Raw genomic sequence first — 25,882 nt, forward strand, 5'->3', positions numbered from 1 at the left:
TATGCTCTCTTGCCTCCCACAAACCAATGACCTTTGTATGAAGATGCCAGGAACATTTTTTGTAATTATTTCTTTTACCCTGGCAACCTACTTCCAGTTTTTTCTTCTTCTCCATATATCAGTAGGGAAGCTGTTTAAGTTTCAGCCCTGGCAGAAGTTAAGTTGACATTGGATTCCATGGTCTGTCAGGTAGAAGATTAGTCTTTTAGGTTATGACTTGAAATGCAGCAACAAGATTAGTCTACTACTTTACAGCAAAGCCAGTGCAGAGTGTTGTAGGTTGGCCAAATAGGATTTTGTCAAAATATGACCTAGATGGTTCATGTTTTATCTTTAGTCAAGTGTAAGTAGGTTTGAATTTGTCTAACATTAAAATAATTATTCAAACAAGATATCTGAATAACTCCTAGCTCTTATTTGAGTGAAGAAACCAACCCCATCTCCAGTGAGAGAACATGCTTTTATTCAAGTTCTTGTTCTATTTTTTATAGGTGAAATGGAATTACATCAGAGATTCCCATAAGCAATAGCCAACAACTAAACGTTTCTTCTTATCTTTTCTAAAGGATAAAGCAAAGCATTTGTGCTAGTCCCCGACCTACCTTCGCCCTGGATAAAGGAACTTTCTGATGGCTTACGCAATAAAAAATCTCCCCTCTCCTAAAACCATAGGAGGATTATTTTCAGTATATGAGCATCCTTTCTTTGTCAGAAGACGCTGAAATCTGGAGGTTTACATGCATAGTAGAAGACAGCATTCATGACTGTGTCCAAAACAAGCACCAAAGAATACATGGAAACCAACAGGGGGCCTTCCCACAAACTCATCCCTCTACACATCCTAAATTCAAACAAACATTCTACAAGTCTAAGTCCCACATTACTCAACAAAGCCATGACTAGGGCTGTATGTCGCCTGCTTTCCATGAGTCTCTTAGCCTTTACTATAGAATCAAACCCGTAACACTCACTCTCCACTACTGACACAACCCTTGCCAAGTTCCCCACAATCATAACATGGGCAAATACAACACAAAAGGGTATCCCTGCAAACCCCAGGACACTCAAAAATCCTAATACCCTCGAACATACCCCAAATGCAAACAAAATCTTTGGCACTGTTGCCAAACTAGCCACCAAAGCTCCAAAAAGGCCAAGTACAATAAGAAACTCCCAGAAACTTGTGTGGAGAAGCTTGACCCAAACCAATCCACTTCTCATAAGTAGCCTTCTTCTGTCTAGGTTGATTCCATGGTAACCATCTGAAACTGCCTGAACGGTAGCAGCTCTTCCAAGGAGAGAGAAAGTGATAATTGAAGGGAAGCAAATGATGATGTGAACAAGGGTTTTGGGTAGAAGTTTGGGCAGGGGAAGAACTCCATGCTGCCCAAGTGAATGGTCTATGGCTTTAAGTGCTGAGATTGGTATTTGTGGAAACTGGTGAATGAGGAAGTGAGACATGAAGAGGGAGATTGGTAATGGTGAGAATAGGAAGATGGAGATGGAATGGAAATGGGTTGGGTGGAGAAATATAATTCTGATTGCTTCTCTGAAAATCTGGGCTGTGTTCATCAGGTGGATTGATTCGAGGACTTGGGTCGTTCTTCTTGACATTGTGGGCAGAAGAGAAAGAAGTATGGGGGCAGAGTGACTGTGAGGTAGACTGTGTACCTTAGAATTTCTTAGGAGAATTGAAAAGCTTCATGTTTAAGATTAACTATAGTTCGGTTGCTTGCATGTTAATATTTCATGATTGAAGAGGTTTATTTTAGGGATTGGTATACAATAGAAATAAGGTCCGTGAAAATGGGTTTTGGGCTATTTGGCTTATTGTTTTAACCCCACCAATGATTAGAGGACAGACAATTTTGCAGTATGATATTCCTTAAACAGGCCTAATGTGGATAGCTGCTAGGTTATCAAATTAGATTGCAATTATCTTTGCTCATGTTAATTGTTAGCTTGTGTAACTTATAGAACTCTGATTACTTAAAATCAGTCGTCCATGTCATTTAAAACCTGTCAGTTTATGATCTATAGCGTTGATGATCCATATGGTGTTAGGGCTCAAAAGGCTCTACCGTTAGCTGTATATTCTTTTTCTGTTTTGACAAAAAGCTAGGATTAGGAAAAATGATTACGGGGTTGGAGGATTTGAGGGTGGTTAAGGTGGAAGCAAAGGTTTCATGATTTCCTTGAATGAGAAATCATGATTCTGCCTTCTCTACTGATCTACTAGTGGAGGGATTATAAGTGTGGATGCAATTATGAGAAAGAGATTACTTATATGCATACAGAAAAGGGTGAAAGTAAATGTCCAGGTCTAGCCATGTTGACACTGATCTGCGCATGAATGACCAAAAGGAAAAAGTCATCTCCTATGAGCAACTGCAGTAATAAACAAATACTCTTTTGTGCTTTCACATGATTAGCAAATGTGCATGTGACGGACCTGTTCCCTTCCATATAGATATTATTTACTTTGGGCTTTTAAAATAGACAATATCCCTATAATTGGGAGTAAGTTGTTACAAATCATATTCAGAGTCTATTTGCAAGGGGTGTCCATTTGTTTGGCTCCCCAATTCTATGGGACGTAACAAAGACATCGTATCTGCATGAGGGGAGTGATTGTATAAGCTCCTCTTAGCCATGTAAATGTGTTTTAAAGCCATGAAAACTCAATAGACTCAAAATTGATAACATGTACATGATTGGGAGTAGGTTATTACAGTACACAACCTACATTTTTCACTAAACCAATGTTCTTTCAACACAAATCTCTACTTCCACCAAATAAAATCCCAATAATTCAGGTCCATAAAATATGTGTGGATCCAATTTTGTTACAGGGAATGGCATGCTGGAACAAAAATGATGTCATTTAATTGTTTGTAATGGTTTATGGGTATCTTAGTTGTCACAAGAAAGACAATCCAAAATGATTGCTTTGTCCCAGACAACCAACATGGTAGCAACTGGCAACATGGGTTCATAATTTTGTGAGAAGCATTCCTACCCATGAAAAATTCTTTTGGAAAATCAGGATTTTGTGGATGTATCTTAAAGAGAATACTTCAATTATGCTCCATTAGGAATACTTCAACAGAGAAAAACAAGACTTCAAATTTCTCTTCCTTTATCCCTCTTCTCTATGGTTTCTTAGTAGTAAGAGAGAACCTTAATCAAAGTTCAGGTACTAATGGACATGGTCTACAATAGAGAAAACACTGAGAAAGAGGCTCCATGCTCTTTAGTTGTCTGTACTTTTATGCAATGATACCTACTTTTTGTAAAAAATTGGATGGTGATTCGAGTTTTCCTAGCCATGTGAATGAATAGAGATCGTCTCAAAGCTTAATATATTGCTTTTCTTAGATTTGTTTGACTAATCATCTAGTGACATGTTTTAATCTTATTCACGTGCAAATCCATATTACTTTCAGTAATAAAAAGATCATGCCCTCTAAAAGCAATTAGTTCTTCCACATAAATTTCATCAGCCCACTTTGACCCCACTACACTTCAAGGAAAACAAAAGAAGAGAAATGAATATCTATGTTTCCATTATGCTGATCATTAATCATAATCCAGGCATATTTCTAACATTCTGTTTAAAGCGATGAGGTGGCACATGGAATGGAAGACATTAGCAAATTTCAGAAATGATCATTTCTTGTGCAAACCAGTAGGCATGAAGTCATAATTCTGTTTCATTACACACATCCTTGAAAGTTGGAAGCCTACTCTTCTGGAATACATGAATCTCAGTTGGTGGTGGAATGTGAATGATTGATTGCAGACTCTTTCTGCAGACAGATACACAAATTCAAGTTCCAACCTATGAAATGATATTAAACCTAACAATGAGATTTCTTATCTTGGAGGAAACACATCAGAATCTCTGTAATGAAAATGCCCTCATGGAACAAGAACATGGTCCTATTAATAGATGCAACCTCAGGGCTAATGGATGGATTTCTTCTAGGAAAAAGTATACAGACAGAAAAAGGAAAGGGAAAATGACTTAATCTGTTGGGATTACTATTCTTAAAACTAACAAAACTACCCTTTCATCCAATTTCCTCTACAGGTCTTCATCGGGGAATAGCTCGTCTTTGAGAGAAGGGGCTATCCACTGTATCTGAATGTAGGTAATCTCCCATAAATCTTCACCTTCCTTCTGGACCAAAATCTGCTTTTCTTTCATAATTGTGATCATCTTTCTCAACAAATCTGGGATTAGTTCTTGCAATGTGGTTTCACCATATCCTCCCAAATCAGCTTTCATGCAAGTATCCATTCTTCTCAACACTCCTAACCAGAATGTCCTGAAACCTGGATTTTCTGTCAGTGGTTTCAACAACTGCAGGAACACATCCGTCAAGAGCTCCATTGCAATCTTTAAAGTCCCCTCCATACTTCTCACCTCCCTCTCCAAGCTGTCCCTTCTTGAGTATTCCACCATCTTTTCATGTAGATCATCAACCATTGCAAAAATCACAAGGTTAAAACAGTTGATACAGCTCACTGACGTGAAATCTAGTTCATCAGCTAGTGAGAAGCTTCTCTGAAGAGCTACTATGGCATGGTTTCTTATCTCTTCCCGCCGAGCTAAGCTTGTCCTCCTTAGTGCCTCACCTAGCTTGATAAACAAGTTCATGGAAAAGTTAGAAGGGTTGAACTTTGAATTATCCTCAAATGAGGAGCTACTTGTGCTGCTCGCTATGCTAAGATTATTCCCAGGATCTGAGTAGCCGTTTTTGGACCACTGGATCAACAAATTCACAGAATCTGCCAGTAGGTCCAATAACTTCAAGTTCTTCTCCAATGGACTGTTCTTGAGTGCAATAAAACCAAATGCACAATCAATACAGAAGGGATAATTTGACCTTGAAACATGGAACCCGTCCGACATCAACATGATCAGGGTCTCAACTGCCTGATCATAGGTTTCAGGGTGCCTGCCAGTGATTGATAACAACTGGAGGACTGACTTCCATCCAAGTTGGCTCTGCAAATTTGCAGGGTACTCAATGAGAATCTTGCTTACTGATTGTGTGATGTACTCACAGCAGGTATCAAGAATTTCTTTATCAAGCTTCCACATCAAATTTATGGACTTGAATATGAGTTCCTCCAAGAGTTTATCGGATTGGTAGGAAGAAAGGACTTTTAGACAGATCTTGAAAAGACCTAGCATGGCCTTCTCCACAAATGGGACAGGAGAGAATAGCGGAAACTGGGCAACTGCAAGAAGATAATCATGGAAATACGGCCAAAATGTTGAGAATCTGTGAACATTGGCCAAAGCAATGGAGATGAGCAAATCCCAACAGAATCCAACAGTCTCTTCTTCTTCAATTGGGGTGCTAAACTTTTGGCCCTTCCCTGCAGCTGCAAATATAAGAGAACGCCCAAGATTTGGCAATGCATCATCAGGTAACTTTGAACTATTGCTGAAGATGTTTCCAATCCGGCATTGTTGGATAATTTTTAGATTCCGTTCAAATTCACTTCCGCCAAGTGTTAAAGAGTCATCTGCAGTCTCCATTGATAGAAAGTGCGAAAACCGACTCATCATGCTAGAAGTCTGGCAGTTGCTGTCAAATGAAGATTCATAAGAAGGAAAAATCACACCTGAGTCGGATCTTGTGTGCATTTGAAGGTCAGATGATGAGGTGGAAGCAATTTCGGGTTCCACGACAGATTGTGGAAGTAACTTAAGCCTTCTGAGCTTCAACAAGCAGTCCACAATGTTCCTCCAACCCCCTTTGATTGAGTGCCCAAAATTATTAGCAATGGTGAAAACCGCAAGAGTTGCCATTCTTGCCTTCAAATCATTGCTAAAGGCATACAAGGTTTCTTCTGCAGAGGCATAGGGATTCAACAGTGTAGTGAACTTGCAGAATGAGGCAAGGAGCTCATCAAGAGTGTCTTGTAATCCATACTGGGCAATCCTAGCCACTGAGATCAATCCTTGCATGCATTCATTTATGATTTCATCTTCGTCAGAGTGCTCAAAGATTGCAGAGAGAGCTGCAACTGTAGGACCGGCAATGGCAGCAAACATATCTCTCCCTAGCCGATGATCAAAATCACATTTTATGAAAGGCTCGCTGTTTCTGGATCGGTTTATCAGCTCAATCCATCTGCTTGGATTCATTTCCACCGGTTGTCCAGACTGACCAAAAAGTGAGATTGCTTTGTTTGAAATGGATTGGAAAAGCTCAGAGAGGTACTCTCTGGGAAGATCCTTCCCTCCATTGATTGCTCTGTTGTTCTTGATAAACTCTTCTTCTGTCATTTTTTTCTTAACTTGTGGATTGTGCTGATCAGTGTTGAGCATAATGAGGGAATAGCAAAGAATGAAAACTGCATCCTTACTTACAAAAATTTCTGAGGATTGTTGATCATAGAATCTCTCTGAGAATGCCTCAAGGATCCTCTGAATCTTCTGGGACTCACCCGGCAATCGGAAAGTCTCTAGATAAGTTCGGAGAGCATTGTCCAGAATCATGCCAGAAAAGTTAAAAGTTTCTGTAAATTCTTTAAGAACTTGGAGGTTGAGCTCATCAGGACTGCCAAGATAATCCCCAATCATGCTCTTGTCCAATCCGGGAGTATAACGGAAGAAGTAAGCAAAGGGTTTGGGATCTGGAGGATCAGGAACCAAATGGGAAATTTTCAGGTAGTCCAATCCCTTCTTTTCATCTCGATTAAAATGGTCCCCAGCTATCTTTATTTTCCTTTTCTGCGCTTTCCTTAGCCTTGCATGGTCCGCCCAATCCTCCGAATCATTTGCCTTGAAATTCTCATCCCAGAAAGGCCTATACTCAGTAATCTCAACTGGGTATGGTCCAGATGAGCTTGAATCATGCTCCCCATCAACATGATCAGAAATATTGTGAATCATAATTACCAGACCTTCAAAGGCTTGGATCTGTAAAGTGGACAAAGGACTCCCTGTTGGAAATGCATGCTTGCACAGCAACCTCCCTATCTCTTCAAACACATCCCGGAAAATAATATGGCAGTCATAATTTGCATATGCTTCAAATATGAATGTTGGCTGCCTGCAAAAATTTATTACTGCTTCAAGCGCAACTTCTTTGAGTTGGAGTGAGCTGCTTGCTTGGACAGCCACTCTAAACGACACAAATGTGAAGAAAGCTTCAAGTTGAAGACGAATGAACCTGTGAAAACAAGGATGCATTTTGGTTACTTCACTGGTTTGAATTGAAATCAACAACATTGGGGTTGGGCTTCTTCAGATGGGTCAACTCTAACCTGCGAAGAAAGTTGTAAATATTTAATACAGTACTGCAAATCATGGACAGAACCAGTGGGCTAGAACACATTCCGTAGTGGATTAAATGGTGAAATAGGTCATCTTCTATCATTCTCAAAAGCTTTGGCTGCTTCCCAATCTCATCCCCACTTAATTGTATAGCAGAGTTGATCAACACCAGGGCAAAAAGCTGAACGTCTTCATCGGCAGTTTGAACTTGGGAACCGTCCATGTCCACAACTTCTACTACGTTCAGCAGGGAACACAAGAAGCTAAAGATATCGACAGCACTACGAACCCCATACCCGGATTCCATTTCATTGTTGATGTCACAGTCTTGGAAATCATTCAGTGACTTGTCTCTATCCTTGGTGATTTCGGGAAACCTGGAAAATATAGTCTGGATGAGCTCCTGCATTGTATGCCTGGCACCCCGCTGCAGCAAATCTCCTCTGATGGCGGACTGTTGAACCACCTGAAAGCATGTGTTAACAATGGTGCAGACAGCATGATCAGTGAGCAGAATGGAAGCTCGCTTTTTCATAATCTCTGTCAAAACATGCAGGATTTTCATCAAGATGGCGTCTTCGGAAACAGGATCAGTTCTCTCCAGGCGACAAGTTGTGATCCCAGTGACAATGGAATTGACGGCATCTCTAGCTCCTGGGGTCTTCTCGTCAAAGATCTCAAGCTTGAGGATCTTGAATATGGCGGAGAGAGCAACCCCTGTTGCTGTAGCTGGGACATCATCGCTTTGTACCACGTCTAGGAAAGGCGCCAGGTAAATGGATGGATCAATGGTTCGCCATTCTTGCTGAGGATTGAAGATAAGGGCTCGCAGGGATTTCAAGGAATGCAGTAGAGAGGAATCGAAGTTGTCTTCTTGAGCGGCGAGGAACTGTGAATTGGTATCTGATGGACGCCTTATCACCGCTAGAACCGCTCCAACTTCTGTGTTGAGCATGCATGAGAGCCCCAGCTCCCTCCTTCTCAGTTCCCTCACATTCTTAGGCTTATTTTCCTCTTCTTCCTCTTCACCATTATCATCTCTTGTTTTCTCCATTGATTTCCCTTTCCAGGCTCACGGTCAAAAAAACCCGTTTTTGAGATATACATAAAACGGTTAGGAATGTTGGGGTTGAGGCGAAGGGGAGTCATTTCAGAAATACAGGAGGGCATTTTTGTAATGATAACGTTTTGCTTGAGACTCAGACCCCCAAAGAAGTGGGAGTGAAATCGATGGCCGGATTGTTTGCTAAACAAGGGGCTAATTTATTTTATTTTATTTTTACAATTATTGCTTAATTTGTACGGTTAAGGTTGAATTCTTGAAATTTTCTACCCTTAATCACTGCTGATTTTGTTCTGTTCTGTTAGGCAAAGTGCTCAGAGTGGGAAAAGTTTGGGCCTCCATATTTGTTCAAGTTGGGCTTGGACACCACAAAAGTCCAGAAAGCGGGCCTTGACGTTTCGAATTTTAAGCCACGGGTCATCAAGCTATGGTGGGCCCACCACAAAAATGGTCGACACTGGCCAGATAAATCAATACTACCGTAGATTTATTTGGTAACAAACTTGGGGAAGGAAAGGCCCATCCTGTGTAGCTCAAAATGTAAATGCGTCTCGAACAATTGGAAGTGCAACTCGAAAGAGTTCGAACGTGGAAGGAAAAACGCTGTGTTCTAAGTTTAAGAATCAGTAGTTCTAATCCACCTATTTGTTTCACAGCCTCTCGTCAATGTCCGGAAACCCGAAATGAAAGAAAGCTCTTAGGCTATTAGCATCAGGAAACGATTTACAGTGCAGTTCTTTTCCCCAATTTACAACCAAATATCTAAATTATGCACGTACAAAGTCATGGATCTGAACTGCCAAATCATTTCAAAATTGGCTGCTTCAGGATTTCTAAGGTGCAATCTGTGAATTTAGTGCCTTTCTTGAGTTAGTGGATTGGCATGAGCTCTTCATCTCATGCCACAGGCAAAACAATGTATCCCAGGCATCATCATCAAAATTATGTTCTCCAAGCCTTGAAACAGTCAATAGGGCCTTCAGCCACTCTTCATGGAGAGTTGAGAACTCTGATCTCTGTTCACTTGTCCTGAAACTTTCTCCGATCGACTGTTTCATCATTCGTCCAGCTGTTGAAGCTGCTTCAACCACCTCTTTTGGGACCCCAGCCATGAGTGCCACTTGTAATCCATAACTCTCTGGACATGCTCCGGATGTAAGCTGGTAAAGAAAAACTAACTCCTGTTCACCTCCAGAAGACTTTTCACCCTTCAGGTTGAAAGTGCAAGCCATGTGTTGGAGTGTGACATGAGGATGAGAAGCAAATTCCTTTGTCAGTGGGTGGTAGTGTGTAGCAAATAGTAGCCGGCAGTTGACCTTTTCAACAAGATGGCGGAATACCTATACAAAATTTTAGTATGTTTTATTAAAATGGACAAAGTACACATCCAAACTGCAAAGAAAATAGAAATGTATGTGTAAACTTGCACACTTTTAGAAGAGGTGAGGTAAATATTTGACATAATTTTTTATTTTTTTTAAAAAAGTAAGAAGTTTATTGTAGTCAGGAAAAGCAAAAACAAGAGTATCAGCTAAGAAGGTAAATCAATTAATAGTTTGAAGAACTGTAATCTCACAGCATATGCAATGGCATATCCATCAAAGGTGCTTGTTCCTCGACCCAGTTCATCAAGCAGAACAAGAGAATCTTGAGTGGCATTTCGAAGAACTGATGCTGTTTCAGTGCACTCGATAAAGAAAGTACCTAAAAATAAATTGAGACTGTTTCAGCGTCTTTTTCAATTTCAGATGACAAACGCACAAATGGACTGCTACAAGTATTGGATGAATTCTCCTACATGACATGCCTCAGAGAAAAGATAGATTTTGGATCACCAAAAGCAATTGTAACACTCAAATGAAATCCATAAACCATTTTTTTTGATAGATTTAAATGAAATCCATAAACCATTAAGCTGTTAAGGAGAACTTACTCTCTCCAGTCATGATTCGATCAGTGGCACCAAGCCTTGTGAAGACAACATCCACAAGGGAGAGTATACACATCTTACAAGGCACATAAGAGCCCAGCTGCAAGTCATGAGGGAGTTAAAAATGAGGAAAAAGAAACTATTGAAGATCAGAATATCCCTATGCCCTGAAATTTATGAAAGACGTTAAACTATCCATTATGATAATCTAAGTTCTAAACAACAAAACTAACCTGGGCCAGTATAACAGCAAGACAGGTGGCACGCAGAAGGGTTGATTTTCCACCCATATTTGGTCCAGTCAACAGCAAAGTGCGTGGATGATTGCCATCTGTATCCTCACCAAGGTGTATGTCATTTGGGACAGGCACTCCTCCATTCTCCCCAATAGCAAATGGATGCCATAGACCTTTGATTTTAAGTAGAGGTCCTCTAGTCTCTCCAGACAAAGTTGCCGGTTCTGAATGAGGCAAAATAACAGGTCTAGACATAGCCCCACATGAAAAGTTTGCAATGACTGCAAAAGACCTTAGTACATCGATGTGGTTAATAGCATGAATGACTTGAAGCCACTGAGTAGTTTTCTCAATAAATAGCTCGATCAGAATAGAGAGTATTTCGGCATCTGAATCTGTTACATCATGGTTCTGCAATAACATACTGTGTTAGTTACTAGCACAAAATTATTCACAAAAGAATAGAAACATACATACACACTCACACAGAGCCCATAAACTGTGGAGTTGAGTTTTGGCTCACTTGGGTTCAAAGAGCTCATTAAAACGCAATTTTTTTAAAGCAAATGGTTACTAAGAGAAATACTGGATTTTGAGTACATGGCATTCAGATTCAAAACAACATGAATCAACCAACTGACCAAATTGGTCTTGATCTTTGAACACAGAAATTTATCTATTGTAGAAACAGGAGATTCAAAATTGGAACTTAGCAAATGTGAGCTAGACTAAAATCACTATAGATCACCAGATTTTACAGAAGTACCCATACAGGTCAGGCTGCACTGAGGTTCAGAATTTAATGTCAGGCTGAAATAAATGACCGAACTTGGCTCAGTTGACATTTATTCATAGCTCAGCCAGATTTTTATCAACCACATTGTTATCAGGCTGGCTCAAGCTCACTTTACAGCCCTAGTTGGGCCCCCCTTCTTTCCTCCTATCTCCCTTTTTAACATATTTCTATGGTTTTGGAAACTTGGAGTGGGATAAATGGAGTTAAAATACAAAATTAAGTCTAAGCTGATACTCATGATGGATAAATTTATGCATGCAAGTGATGGTTAAGCTCTATTAGACGTAGTAATGAACAGCATATTGAAACAAAGGCAGAGAACTCTTGAAAAGACCAAAGACCAGCATTGTCCAGAAAAAAAGCAAACCTCATAATTGGGGAAGTCACTATCTATTGCTGCTTCGAACTGAGTAAGGAGTTTATCAACCCCACTACTACCACTTAACATTGGAAGTTTTAAGACTTCTGATAATGATGGCATTATGTGCCCTTCCTTCTGTAGCCGCACTAGCAAGCCTATTGCAACGCGTAAACCTTTAACAAGCAACCCAAACACTTTTACCTGTGCCACAATAATAAGGAAAGTTATATATTTTGATTTAAAACAACAAAGTGATACAAAAAGGTTATTTTTTTGTGACTAAAAAATAGATACCATAATTATCTGATAATTAGCAATTTTAAGATTCATTCTGAAGTGTGTATATAGGCCATAGAGTTTTTAACACATATTTAAGCATATTGCTCTTTATAACAGGTACAAAAAGAAAACCCCAGCTCTGAAGGGGAAAATTAGTGTTCTTAACACCGCAGAGCAATGGCTAAGTGTGTTTAGACCAGTATAGGTGTTTTTCCAGCCAAATATAAGAGATAGGCAAGCCAAATGTTGGTCATTGAGTTTCTTATCCATGAGAAGTTTGTGTATGTAATGTGACAAACTTTTTTTGCTGCACTTGGACAACCCCAACATACAAGATTTAGGTCTGAATTACATAGTTGCATGTAAAATCCCAAGTAACAATGCCAAAACACAGGCAAATGATTCTAACACTTGTGCTCCCTACAATTAAGATGATTCATGTAACTCATCAGAAAATGCAAAAACTAGACACTTTTTTCCATGGTGAATAGAGAATGAAAAAATGAGAAAGAAGGCCAGGTGCGGTAACAATATCTTAAAAGGAAGAAAAAGGATTAAAAGATGATATGTTTTTGCTAAACAATGCAATACAGAAGAAGTGCAAGGTACAAGGACTTCAGCTATTAGTAGAGAAGACATACCCGCTGTTTCAATAATTTTTTGCCAAAAAAAGGCAGCAATAGTAAAGCTGATGACTGAACACTAGCCTTGACCTGTCCGAGTAACCTTTCCAAGTCTGGAAGCTTGCGAAGACATTGAGCAATGAACGACATAGTTTCTGTACTGGTCATTAGATGCTCCACTACATTAAGCCTATTATTGATTTCCTGAACATCTTTCAGTGGATGACAGATCCAGTTCCGCAAAAGCCGCTTACCAGATGATGTTACACAGTTATCAAGATATTTGTATAGAGTACCTGAAACTCAAGTAAGACATAACATGTCAGCATTACAGAACTAAGCAGTACAGGATGGATAAAAGTGCCTAGGTATATTCCAGGAAGCTAAATAGTGAACACTTGCCTGATGAGCCACCATCAGCATTATTACTGAAAATCTCAAGATTGACTAGTGTTTGTCCATCCATCCGGAGGCAACCGCTATAGACTTGGTATGGTAAAATATCTCCATTACGTAAGGTATCATCCAACTATTTAGAAACATGAAAAAAGATGTTGACTATTATAAGTATCACATGCATACATGCTCCCAATAACGAAAAAAAATTAAAACAAAAATGGGCATAGAAACAAGCTTACCTTCAACCTGGACAAATGACCAAGAAGTCCACCAAGAGCGCATAAAGCAAGATCATGATGCATGACACCATCAAGTGCATGATCCCATGAATTATCAGAGCCTTTAAAGTACCCCTTCAAATGAATCAGATTTCTTACTTTTGAAGCATCCACAAAATCAGTGCACAGCGGAAGAGGAGTCAACTTCAAAGCAGTGAAGCCTGCAATGTGAACAAAACTTAGGCACAATCCCTGCTTATGACAAATGGCTAAACAACATAAATTCCAAATAATGTCAAAATAGTGCTTCAATTGATGATACAATATGAACTAATAAACAGAAATGAGCATTTCAGATCAACTAACGAGGAGGATAATACAAATTGGTGCATGGATTGTACAAGTTCTTGATATCATGTTAATGGTACAGATGGCTAACAAGGAAAACAAGAAGCAACATCAAGAAAGTGGCAGGCCTTCTACATATAAGAAACTCAAAACACCTATTTGAGCATGATCAAAAGAATGACTCATTCTCTAGTCAAAGAAGAGTATTTGATCACAAGTAACACAGAAAGCCTTCCCATAGAGAAAAACCAAAAGAACAAAAACAAACAAAATAAAACCAAAAAGTGCTCAACAACATTCAGGTGTTGTCTAAAATTTGAAGATACATATGAGTAAATACAAGCAAACAAATACATTGATACATAAACCACGAAATCAAGATCCAGGGCTTGTGTTCCCATATTCCCATCACATTGTTTGTCACCAAGTTCTCTTCCAGATAGAGTGCCCTGAATATGCCTTGATTTATCACCATAGGAAATCAGTGAAAACCAACAGAATACAAACCCTCCCCAACCCTTCAGCAAAGCCTAAAGGGGGTTATGTTTGGGTAGACTAAATGAGCAAGTACCAGTAATTGTTGAAAAGAAATGGTACAGAAAGCATAGTTGCACAGGTGCCTGGTTTCAAGCATGGACCTCCTTTAGAAAAAAGGGTTACCACATAAAAAAAGATCGGTTTGGTACTTTTTACTCCAGCCACGGTCATCATAAATGTCTACTGAATTTCTGGCACACAACTAAAAGCAAGAGTCTTTAAGAATTAAATTAACATACAAAATGACAGGACATGAAGAAATGACTTCCTGGACTCTTGGCATGCTGAGGTTACATGGTCACAATGTTAAAAATAATAATAATGATAATAACAAATAAATAAATAAATAAAACAACATTGAACTTAGAGCTCGTGCTTACATATTAAGGCACACCTATGACACACCTAGGCATGGTGGCCCTCCTGTGACAAGTATACAACCAACAGGTTACCAGTTGGTATTTTACACTGATGACTTTGATTTACTCCAGAATAGGATAAGGCAGGCTGAACTAAAGGGTGGCCAAGAGCATGGTTTAGACCATCCAGCCAGTTTTAATCAACCTTTCAGTCTGGATAATATGAAAATTATAGTGGATCTCATTATTCTACTTCAGCATAAATTCCTATCTTGTTAAAGTTCCTCAAAAAACAAGAGAGAAAAAAAACAAACAAACCAAGAAGAAGGAGAAATAATCTAAAATCTTTATCATGATATTACCAAAGTTAATTACTCTAATAACTAGCAACAAAGATCAAATGAGAACCCAAAAGGAATATTTTCTTGACTATTATAAGTTTCTAGAAACCAGTTAGAAGCACTCTATAATATGTTCCTTAATTGGAAATAAAATTTTTAGGTACAGGGAAACATTTCATGTATCTATGCAATGTTCCCCATCTCTAGAAAATGATACATGCACTAAATAAAACCACAAAAAATAAATAAATAACAAAAAATTTTGGGTACTCTTTGAAGTCTCTATTGGTGCATCAAACATCCATTTTGATGACTCTTGAGCTCCTTAAGGTACTTATCAAGTTAAATCAGGTTTACCTACAGAATTTAGGGGGACATGCTCATATTCATATCAGCAGAATGAACAAAGTGTGATATTTCATATTGTTATGTTTGCTAGAGAGGAAAGAAAAACAAATACCATACATCCATTCCCAGCCCATGGATACCTCCATGGTCAGCCAATACAATCATAAATACATAAAATGAACCATGTTCTGCAATGAAGCAGGCATTGATATCACTTAGAAAAGAAATACTTTCAAGGAATAAACTGAATTATATTCTCTTCCAAAATCATGACAAAGATATGCATAACTTAAAGTAGGAGAAAAAAATTTGAATTAGATGAACAAAGAGTTTTTTCCTAGTCTTACTTCACTATGCATGTGACTTTTATTCATAGTAATCAGCTAGTTTTTTACTAGTTCTGAAGATGCAGAACATATTTTGTTTTCTACATCTAAAAGCACTGATGTTGTTGATAAATACAGGCACGTAGAACATGTTTCATTTTAGTCAATATGAATGAGGTTAATGCAATCCTCACCTGATAATGAATACTTCTTGAGTGCTTTCTGAGCTTCTTTGGACAGCTCTGCAATAATCAGCATATTTAGTTGCATGAAGCAAAAAGTCAGTATGCCTAAAAAAATAAAGATAAAAATAAATATCTCACCTTGATTTTCATATATGACTTCCTTAGGTGACACCTAAAATCATAACCAAATAAGAAAATAAGAATGTTTCTTATTCTGATAGGTAGAACATTAGGATAGAAGTTTAAATAGAAACAAGAGGTAGAAGAGCATACTTGCATCAACAAAGCCCCCAAAGCAGCACAAGAAGCATCGTCACTTATGGATCCAATCCAAAATTTTAAGGCCGCACAATCAACAAAAGCAAACCCATATATAACTGAACCATTCTCCAATATGTTGTTACCCTAAAAACCAAATCCAATGCAAACCATTGATAAGCGTTTGTCTAAAGAAAGCCTCATAGTAAAATCACAAGAAAAAAATAAAAAAGATAAAAAGATAAAATTAAAAAATAACCAAATTGGACCGTTCAAGTTCAAAAAAATAAATTTATGATAGCAAGAAATTAATACACAGAAGATTTAGTAATGCTCGGAGCTAGGTAGATTGTATCCATGAAAAAGGAATGGAAGATACCATGATATTGCATCCAAAACATTAAATCATTTGAACCAGCCATTTTATGAAGGGAAGGAACGCGGTCCCTATTCTCACATCCAAGGTCCTTTGGTCATCTGAGCATATCCAGTCTATGACATAAATAGACACAATTTATTGGATCATAATTGGGAGATTGAGTCTGCTGGCATGGTTAGTTCTATAGGTTTATCCGATTTAATAATTGTTCAGCTGTTTTTTTATTTCATTTGGCAACAATTAGTGGACAAGGACACCAATACAACATATTGGCAGAAATATGGGGTGTTGGACACAACTCTCAAATTATAAGCATGAAAATAAGGCTACATAGATGTGTCATATATGTGCTTCATGGAATGTATATATTATTCCCGTGTTGGAGATTCCCTCCCCCCTTGAGTGTCCAATGCTTTTTGCTCCTGTTTATATGCAGGTTTTTATGACAAGGGGCAGTTTTTGTGGTTCTAGTTTTTGGTTATTTTCTACCATCTTTTGTACATCTTTGAAGGATTACTTATCCTTCTTGTATATATCAATTGTTTGATGAATGAAAATGTTTGTTTCTGATAAAAAGAAAAATGGAATGTATATATTACTGCATTGAAGAACCATAAAGAGTGGGCCTCTAATAGCTCAAATCCAAAAAATTATTAACACACAACAGAATAAAGAAAAGAAAAATTTGGGAAGAACCTCAGAACAAAAAGCACAAAATGAAATACACATGGGTAGCATGCTTCAACACATTCCAGAAGCAAATAATGGCTGGTAAATTTGAATGCACCCAGAATGGTGTCAGACATGTGTATTGTGAAAATGCCCAGAAGACTTGTTACTGGAGGCAGTAAAAATGTCCTAAAAATTAAACAGGACAAGATGCCCCTTGTATAGGATCAGTAATAAAGCAAATCCGAACATAATGCACTTACTCAAAACAAAACATTGCACAGTCAATATGAATTTACAACTCTGCAAAATTTTCCAATTCAATCTCCAGAAGGCTGAGGAAATCATGCAAACATGACCAAGCACAGGACCATCTAATATTTTAATTATTAATTTTGGGGTTAGCTTCAATGAGATTTGAAATGAAATCAATTCATATAAAATGGTAAAAGTTCAATGAAACTTGACTCATATCATAGTAGGTGAAGGTATCCATGATTTTAGTCATCAATTTTGAGTAAAACTTTGCTTACACAATAACTATTATTAATATGTTCCTGGATGGAATTTTTAAATTTGAAAGATGAATATCTCCCCACACCCATATAAAACACACTGAGGGAGGAAAATGAAAAAGAAGGAAAATTAATGGATAATATATATGTAAGCAACAACCAAGGCCTAGATATTCAAAATAGCACATGACACTAAAACTGGAGAGCAACTAACAGAATTTAAAATTTCATGCACAATGCAAAAATAAAGATATGTATACAGGTAATCAATAAAAGTGCATACAAACCTCCTTTACAGAAAGAAGATGAACAGCATCAGGCCCAATGTTGCCATCGCATGCAGTTGATGGTGTGACTACATGAACTAGTTTTCTTTGAATTACCTGAAACCCAAAATTACTAATCACACACCGGACTTTGATAGCCATACAACCAATGCCATAGCATGTAGTTAAAAACATCTGGTTCTAGTAACAGAGGAAACATACACTTCAAATATGAGGCTAAAGGAACAAAGCAACTAGAAATAATTACAGACTTTACAGTCACTAAGGATAATAGTATATGCGGAAGAATTAGGGCTTGTTTAGCAACATCTTCAGAATCAATTCTCAAAAGACAATTTCTAGAATACTTCTTAAAAACCATTCTCAATTGTTTTCAGAGAAAATTTCATTTGGGAACTCAAATATGAAAAGTAGTCTTCTCATATTATTCTCTGTGGTACTGTGCACTCGTGCACAATGCAAAAGTTCCTCCATATTTTCAATTGTTTCCTAGAATACTCCATAAATAAAAAAATAAAAATAAAAAAAAATAAAAAAAAAACCTGAAAGTACCCCAAAACAAATCCTCAAAAAACTGTTTTTGAGTGAAAAATTTGTCAAATATTTTTTTTAAGTTAGGAAACTATTTTCTATTCTTTACAATAGAAAACTATTTTCTATTCTTTGGATTCCAAAAACAGTTTGCAAATAGGCCCTTAGTTTTTACATGCTGCTAAAGTTCCCACAGTAGCTAGTTTAACATATTAAACAAAAATCGCCAGTTGAAAATTTATAGGTATTCAATGAGTCACTTTAGCCACTTAAACAAAGTTTATCCAAAACATACTGGTTATTACCAAGTGAAGGCTAGTTTGGTATTATGGGCCTTAAGAGGAAACCATTTACAGAACCATATCCCCAACTCCCACCACAAAGGAAGATGACAAAGACTTTCTCCTTTCTCTTTAATAGGTAAGAACCATTCTTAGTGGACTGTCCCTCTTGATTTCTCTATTTTTGCAGCTCCTGGTGTAAACCCAAGATGCCTATATTACATTAAGCAATATCATCACTGTTCTCATATGTAGGCAGCAGACAAGGTAAAGATATTCAATGGACTGACTGTAGTAGGTTATGTAGGGTCAAGGAAAGCAGAGTAGTAATGAAATAAACATGGTATTTTCAAAGATTTAACATTTTCAAAAATAAAATAATAATAATAATAACCATGTATATTTTTGGACCATTTTCAAATTTTAAAGTGTTTGTATTCTTAAAATGCAAGAAAAAAATGATAATTAAAACTATTTTCTAACAACTCAGTTCCAAGAACGTTTCCAAAAAACAGGTTTTAAAATGCATTACCAAACATGTTTTCAATGTTGTTTTCATTTTTCTCATTTTGAAAACAGAAAACAATTCTAATTGTTGCAACCAAACAGAAACTTTATTTTCCTCCACTTTCCTAGATTTTGCCCTTGCACAGGATCCATGGGTTTCAGCTGATTACCAGAGTCAAGAAACTAGGAACTTGTTTTTAGCAACCACAGTTAAAGCAGCAGGGCAATGGCCTTAAGATAACTATTATGGGTCCAAATCACAAATGGGGTTAAGAACATGAAATAAATTAATTCCTCTAATGGTGAGAGGAATAAAAAGTATCTTCAATTGTCAAACAGCCCTAGTGATAATAATTCTATCAACATCTAAAAGATTTTGGCTCTGTAGGCCACCTTTGGCAAACTTACCGAAGTTGAACCTCTGGCTTTTGCTTGTTCAGATGTCTCCAACTGCTCCATTCGTCCAACTTTATATCTTCAGGAAAAACAAAACAAAATAAAATAATGATAATAATAGGTAAATAAGAGGAGCAAGTGCTCAACCAAGTATCAGCTTAACTAGTGTGCATGAACTATATGGAGCCATATAAAAGAAGACCAAGTGCAAGCCATAAACAAGTTTAGGAATGCCCCTTTTACATTCTCTACTAGCTTGTAGTACAAAAAAGGAAGAGTTTAGTGTGTATAAAAGTTGTACCAATATTGAGAGATAAACTTATAGTGAATATTTGCTAATGTGGGTACTTTTCCTTCTTAAAAAAACTCTATTTTAAAATGAACTTTTGCAATATCGTTCCCTTACCCACGAGCAATCAACTTCTGCACAGCCTCATCAATCCCACTCTCAGAAATACCAACCTGATTAAATAGTGGGATGTCAAGAAATACAGATGACTTCCTTAAAGACATGGCAATAGCTTATAACAGGCTGAACAAAATGGAGAAAGAACAAACAACATAAAATTTGAAGCTACCTGTCGACATTTCCCCACACCACTAAATGTCATTTTCCAATCAAGCTCCTTATGGCCAATTTCAGCATCTAGTTCATAAAGCTCATAGAATTTTCCCTACATTGTATTAAAAATTGCGGAATTAAGCATGCATGAATTCAAAACAAATGAAGTCTAAACTAAAAGAAAAACTAAAATCAGTCACATGCAATTCCTACAATACAGGACTTCTGTATACAGATATTTTCTTAGTTATAAGAGGAATTTCCTAACAAAAAAATAAAATAAACATAAGTTTGAAGCACAAGAGGCAACATTCTAAAGAGTTACTTTTTTCAAGATGCATTTTAAATGTTTCAATATCCAAACCAACCACCGTGGCCCTGTGGAAGGATGCACAATAAAAGCCCAATTCAGTGCAACTTGTTAGATGCCTAAAAGCTCTTTTAACTGTTAAAAGGGCTTCACAAGATGTTTGGTTACAACTAAAGCATTTTAAAGTATAAGAGATTTGACACTTTGAGACTTAGTATATCTTTTCAGTAAAGTTAGGTGGGATCTTTTACAAAGAACTTTCAGGAGGATATTCTAGAATTTAAATTTCTTTATATAATAAATAGAAAACCCATATTTACACTTTTTCCTTTTTTCCTTTTTAGGGTTGGGGGGCGCCACAAGGGTGGGTGGTCAAACCCTCACTAGAAGCTACAGCTATGATAAAAGAGCCCAAAGCCTTAACTTGTACACATGTTTTGCCATCCTAGATTATGAAATACAAAGTGAAAAAAAAAAATGGAAATGAACAGCAGAAATCAGAAATGTGGGAAGCTCCTACTGTGCTTTCCCGAAGGGCTAGGAGGCAGGCTTCACTTTGGGCTTGAATGTAGGAAGTAGGGAAGGAGAGGATGTGGACATTCCCACCTCTTTTTCACTGATGACCCCCTTCTTTTTTGTAAGTCTTCTTCTGAGCAGTAAGTCTTTCAGTTCTTTGGTTTCAGGCTTCTTTAGGTTTGAAAGTTACTCTAAATAAGAGTGAATTAATTCCTATGAGAAGCATCCCTAAATAGAGGAGTTAGAATCTTTTATGGATTGTGGAGAGAAGAAACATTCTGCCACTTACTAAGGCCTGCCCTTGAGAGCTTCATTTGAATCTTCAGAAGCTTGACACATGACGGAGGAGAGGTTCAATGAGAGGTTGACTCACTGGAAACAACAATACCTTTCAAAGAGCAGGAGGCTCATTTAATTCATATATTTGTTACTTTGACTTCTTGCAGCAGGACAGAGCTCTTGAGGAGAACTTGCACCTTGTGAAGTGGTCATCCATTTGTATGGATTAAAAAACAAAAGGATGGTCTTAAGAGATAGGTCTAGAGAGGGAGCCTTTTTAGAGATGGGTTATTGTGGGAAATTTTATGAAAGAGTCATGCAGGGACCGAAGAGTTGGTTTTATGTAGGCAATGGAGAAGAGTCAAGTTTACGAAAAATGCTTGGCATGAAGATTCTCCATTGAAAAAATTTCCCCATCTTGTCTCTTTTGCAACTGTAAGCAGGTAGGGATGGCTGATGTTCAGGAGGAAATGCGTGGGCAGGTGCTTTGGACCCTCATTTCATAAGACAATTCCAAGATTGGGAATTGGATGGTGTTCAAAGTTAGTTGAGGCATGTTCAAGAGTTAGGGAGGCACAATGGGTGTGAGGCTGAATGGCACCAAGAGGCAAATAAGAGTGGGATTTGAAGTTGGATGGAAGTGTGACTTTCCTCTCAAAAGAAGCATGCAACTCTTGGCTCCATTGAAGGTGGGCTTCTTTGTGTGAGAGGTTGCTTGGAGAAGAATCTTAACCTCGGATCAGCTCAAAAGAAGACGATGGTTTTTGGTGAATTATTGTTGCATTAGTAAGAGGGCAAAAGATTCAGCTAATGACCTGCTCATCCATTGTCAGAAAGTAAAGGGTCATGGCATCTTTTGTTCTCTTTATTCAGCATCTATTAGGTACTCCCTTCTTTGGTGAAAGAGTTGCTAATGGGTTAGCATGGGGCTTTTGCGAGAAGAGGCACAGGAAAGCATGGAGGATGGCTCAATTGCACTTGTTTTGAACAATTTGGAAAGAATGTAATTGAAGATCTTTTTGAAATGCAACACTCAAATCAATCCCTAAAAGATCCCTTAAGTGTACCCTCTTCCATTGATCTCGTCAGCCACTACAATTTGGTTCCTCATCAAATGCTTGGGCTCTACATGGTGGAAGAGTGTTTGTGGCTGCTGGTTTTGTTTCTTTCTCACCTTTAGCACCTTCTGTACACTACCCATGTATCAAAAAAATAAAAATCAGACATATATATAACAAGAACATGCCTATATCCCAAAGTTCATGTAATACATGATAACTAGTATGGATGAGAAAGAACAAAAGGCACTACAGTTCTTTTTTTTAAAAAAAAAAAAAAAATTATGGGTAACAAAAGGCATTACAATTATGAAACTTTGACTATCAAATTTGTCATTTGACACAAATAAGATTTAAATTAATTTTATACCCAAAAAGGACAATCTATTTAATATGCCTACATTTCAAGGGTTACATAATATAAAATAACTCAAATGATAAAGAAAAGAGCTTGAAGCATTACCATTACAAGCGTGTACTTTATTTTAAATTTCTTAAACTATAAGTTGGAGGCAGGATGAACCATAATCACATTGTCTCATTTAATTTCTAGTTAGATTTTGTCTTGTTTACACTAGTGAAGGAAAATATAGCTAATAATTTACTTATAATGGTATGCAATGCTGTGCAATACAGACATCCTTAAGTATATAGACATACAATCAGACTCCAATACTTTTAAGAATTATTGAGAACATCATTAATTCATATAGAATCCACTTATCAATAAGTCAATAGCATGTAGATGGCATTTAGTGGTTTATTTCCCACATCATGGTGGATTGTTATGTAGGAATCCTGTCTTCTGAGTGCTTTCAATTATCTTCTTAGCCGCCTGCCTCTACTAACTCCTTGTTTATTATAATCTTAAACTAAAGCATAACAAAATCTAAAAACATTGTCTACGTCTGAAGGGAATTACTTCAGTTGTCTATTATAATATTATGTACTCACATTTCAATTGAAGAAGATAGTACCTGACTGCATAAACAATAAAGGCTTTTGACTTTACTCAGATGCTCATATATGCAATAGATCATCATATATATTATCAATACAATTGACTGCTGATCTAAAGTTTTTTCCTTACCGCTGGATTACAGAAGTAACAAAAGTTCAATCAGTATATACATGAAACATGAAAGCACTCATTATGAACTTTCAGGTGGTGACAAAGCACAATAGTGAAAGCCCAAATCTCAGTTGAATAAAACAGAAAGCATAGACATACCAATTGATGTTCGATGCACCCTAATAAAAAACAGATTGCATCTTTTAACTAACCACTTTGAAGAAGAGAACAACATCCATATATTGGCATTTGATACTCCAATATTGTTTCTGACTTGCTGACATTTTCTGCAAAGCATCAGGCGGTATATAAAGTGTCCTTTTATCATAAAGAGCATCACCAGGCCTCCTCCTATTAGCATCCCTTCTTCGGGAAGGATCAAGCCATTCAAACTTGCTAGTTGTATCAGATACTTCCCCATAGTTTTTGTTTCCAGTTGTTGAATTCTGAAGAAGCTTCAGTCTTTTGCTAGAATCCAGCAAGGAACACTCATTCTTATTCTCAAAGTTATCTTCTTGAATTCGTTTCAAACGGGGGACAAAAGGTCGCATACCAGGTGTCTCAGGCCCAATAATATCATCATCACCACTTTCACTATGAAGTGAACACACTTGATTAACTTGCTTGGTAGAATTAAAACCACTTTCCTTTGCATCACTGTGAAACACATTTCCTTCTTTAGGGAGCACTTCACAGTCACTGTTAACAGATGTCGAGCAAGTATTAGAGGATCCACTGTGCATTTCTTTCCTACAAGTGTGTGCACCAATTGATACAAGACTCTACGCATTGAAGTGTGAGAGTAATATAACATAAATGTAATGGGTAAATTTCACTCACCTGCCCTAAGGTTTGAGCTAAATACACTTGGGCACCATGAGTTTGAAATTTCATCAAAGGGGAGGTATTTCTTGAAATTTCAAACTAATGATGGTTAAGTATATTTAGCCCAAGCCTCTGAGGAGGTGAATGAAATTAACCCTAAATGTAACATCGTCAAGGAACTATATGCCCATGCATTTTCCTGTGGGAGTAAAAACAAATTAAGATGCATTTCGTACAATCAAAACCATAATCTTCCCATACTATCTGTCAGTAACAAGTCATAATTTCTAAAAGTTAGTTGAGATCAAAAACAAAATTGAAAGAGAAATGCATTAGTGGACAGCGTTTCGGTTGAGGAAGTTTCCAAACTGATCAAGTGTTAATTACTGTTTAACTTTAACTTTCTAGAGAATCAAGAAATATCAATCTTCCATAGGTTTTGGGGATCACAAATCAAAATATAAAACAGCCAACTATTTCTGCCCAATAATTCATAAGAACTACACATAAAATAAACTCAAATACAAATAAAAAAGCAGTCTCCATCATCCACCTTCCAACTTGTTTTGCAATATCACGATTTGGTAAAGTCACATTCACGACTGTCATCTACGCTTGTGCAGTAGAACATACTGTATTCTTATAACTTCTTGAATCCACAATAGCATTGTAAATAATCAGCAAATCACAGTTGCTCTAGTAAATGTTTCAGCTGAGTTAAGTCAAAGCTGCCATTTCCCAAGAAAATAAACAGCATGAAATGAAATTACATTTCCGTTCCATCTCTTGGCCACCGAATCGAGGGACCATCAAAACACATAAAGCCCTTAACCCAATCAAACCTTAAAATAAAACCAAATGATTACCACATTCTTCAAATGTCTATCAAACAACATATTAGTGACCAGATCAATGATTATTCAAAGAACTGATAAATACCCTAGAGATTCAAAACAAGTACCTCTCACAAGAGCTTTCTCTTTCATCAACTTTCACAAACTTATGCATGATACTTGAGAACAAAGAAGAAGAAGAAGAAGCAGCTTTTCTGTCGTCATTTGCGGTGAAGCTGGCCGGTATCATCTGACGTGGCACCTTCTCCGGCGGAGTGTCCGTACCTGTGATTTCCATAGACGAGTGCTTTGGGATCTGAAATGTAGGTTGATCACCAACAGCGAAGTTTTGGTTCCGTTGCTTCGCCTGAAACTGAGAAACGCTCCGGCCCGCGGATGTGTCGGCGGCTGATGAACCTCCGCACTTTTGGTCCTCCGGCGAGGGTTTTTGAAAAAAAGATAATATAGATTTCTGACGTTGCATCGTAAGATTGGCGTGGACACAGAGAGCTAGAGAGAACGAGAGATGATAACTAGAATCTGCAGATGAAGAATTGGCGCCAATATTTCTTTTTGCCCCTTCCGAGTTTTTGAAGGTGACAGTGTCCCTCAGTCGAGTGGTTTGATCTGAGCCGTCCGTTGTATAAACTTTTGTGATTCAAAGCGCGCCAAAACAGAGGCATTCACTTGACTACAATATTAGCTTGCAACATACCTCGTGAACCGTTCGATTGAATGGTCCTCCAAACAAACGTACGTGGCAAAAATCCGACTGGAGGAAGTCCAATCGCAGATGGTATCTAATTTAGAATGCCAAAATTACCCTTCTTTGCTATTGAGAAGGTTCCAGATCCGCCGGGTCACGTCTCACGACCTCAGTGCAGAATAAATGAGCCTATTTCTAAAGCAAAGCCCATCCCGATAAGGACCATATCGAACCTTCCAGAGAGATACC

At 37.6% G+C, this 25,882-nt stretch overlaps 3 protein-coding genes across 3 annotated transcripts; all 3 read right to left on the minus strand.

Moving 5' to 3' along the window:
• Nucleotides 1-435: 435 nt before the first annotated feature.
• On the minus strand, nucleotides 436-1,615 carry LOC117925567. The gene has a single exon (XM_034844615.1). The coding sequence runs from the start codon at nucleotides 1,612-1,614 to the stop codon at nucleotides 709-711; it is 906 nt and encodes a 301-aa protein (XP_034700506.1). The 5' UTR covers nucleotide 1,615; the 3' UTR covers nucleotides 436-708.
• Nucleotides 1,616-3,623: 2,008 nt separating this feature from the next.
• Nucleotides 3,624-8,533, minus strand: LOC117925203 (ARF guanine-nucleotide exchange factor GNL2). Its single transcript, XM_034844138.1, has 2 exons — nucleotides 7,291-8,533; nucleotides 3,624-7,196 (listed from the first exon to the last, which is right to left on the minus strand). The coding sequence occupies exons 1-2, from the start codon at nucleotides 8,352-8,354 to the stop codon at nucleotides 4,088-4,090; spliced, it is 4,173 nt and encodes a 1,390-aa protein (XP_034700029.1). The 5' UTR covers nucleotides 8,355-8,533; the 3' UTR covers nucleotides 3,624-4,087.
• A 514-nt stretch (nucleotides 8,534-9,047) lies between these two features.
• On the minus strand, nucleotides 9,048-25,859 carry LOC117925204 (DNA mismatch repair protein MSH7). Its single transcript, XM_034844139.1, has 17 exons — nucleotides 25,056-25,859; nucleotides 23,482-23,968; nucleotides 20,051-20,146; nucleotides 19,879-19,934; nucleotides 19,485-19,551; nucleotides 17,758-17,853; nucleotides 15,923-16,054; nucleotides 15,788-15,821; nucleotides 15,659-15,706; nucleotides 13,227-13,426; nucleotides 12,991-13,117; nucleotides 12,607-12,884; nucleotides 11,693-11,887; nucleotides 10,527-10,940; nucleotides 10,297-10,393; nucleotides 9,940-10,067; nucleotides 9,048-9,703 (listed from the first exon to the last, which is right to left on the minus strand). Exons 1-17 carry the CDS (start codon nucleotides 25,409-25,411, stop codon nucleotides 9,197-9,199), a joined length of 3,318 nt encoding a protein of 1,105 aa, XP_034700030.1. The 5' UTR covers nucleotides 25,412-25,859; the 3' UTR covers nucleotides 9,048-9,196.
• Between the last annotated feature and the right edge of the window lie 23 nt (nucleotides 25,860-25,882).

The sequence above is a fragment of the Vitis riparia genome, chromosome 11, assembly GCF_004353265.1.
Source record: "Vitis riparia cultivar Riparia Gloire de Montpellier isolate 1030 chromosome 11, EGFV_Vit.rip_1.0, whole genome shotgun sequence".
Classification (NCBI taxonomy): Eukaryota; Viridiplantae; Streptophyta; class Magnoliopsida; order Vitales; family Vitaceae; genus Vitis; species Vitis riparia.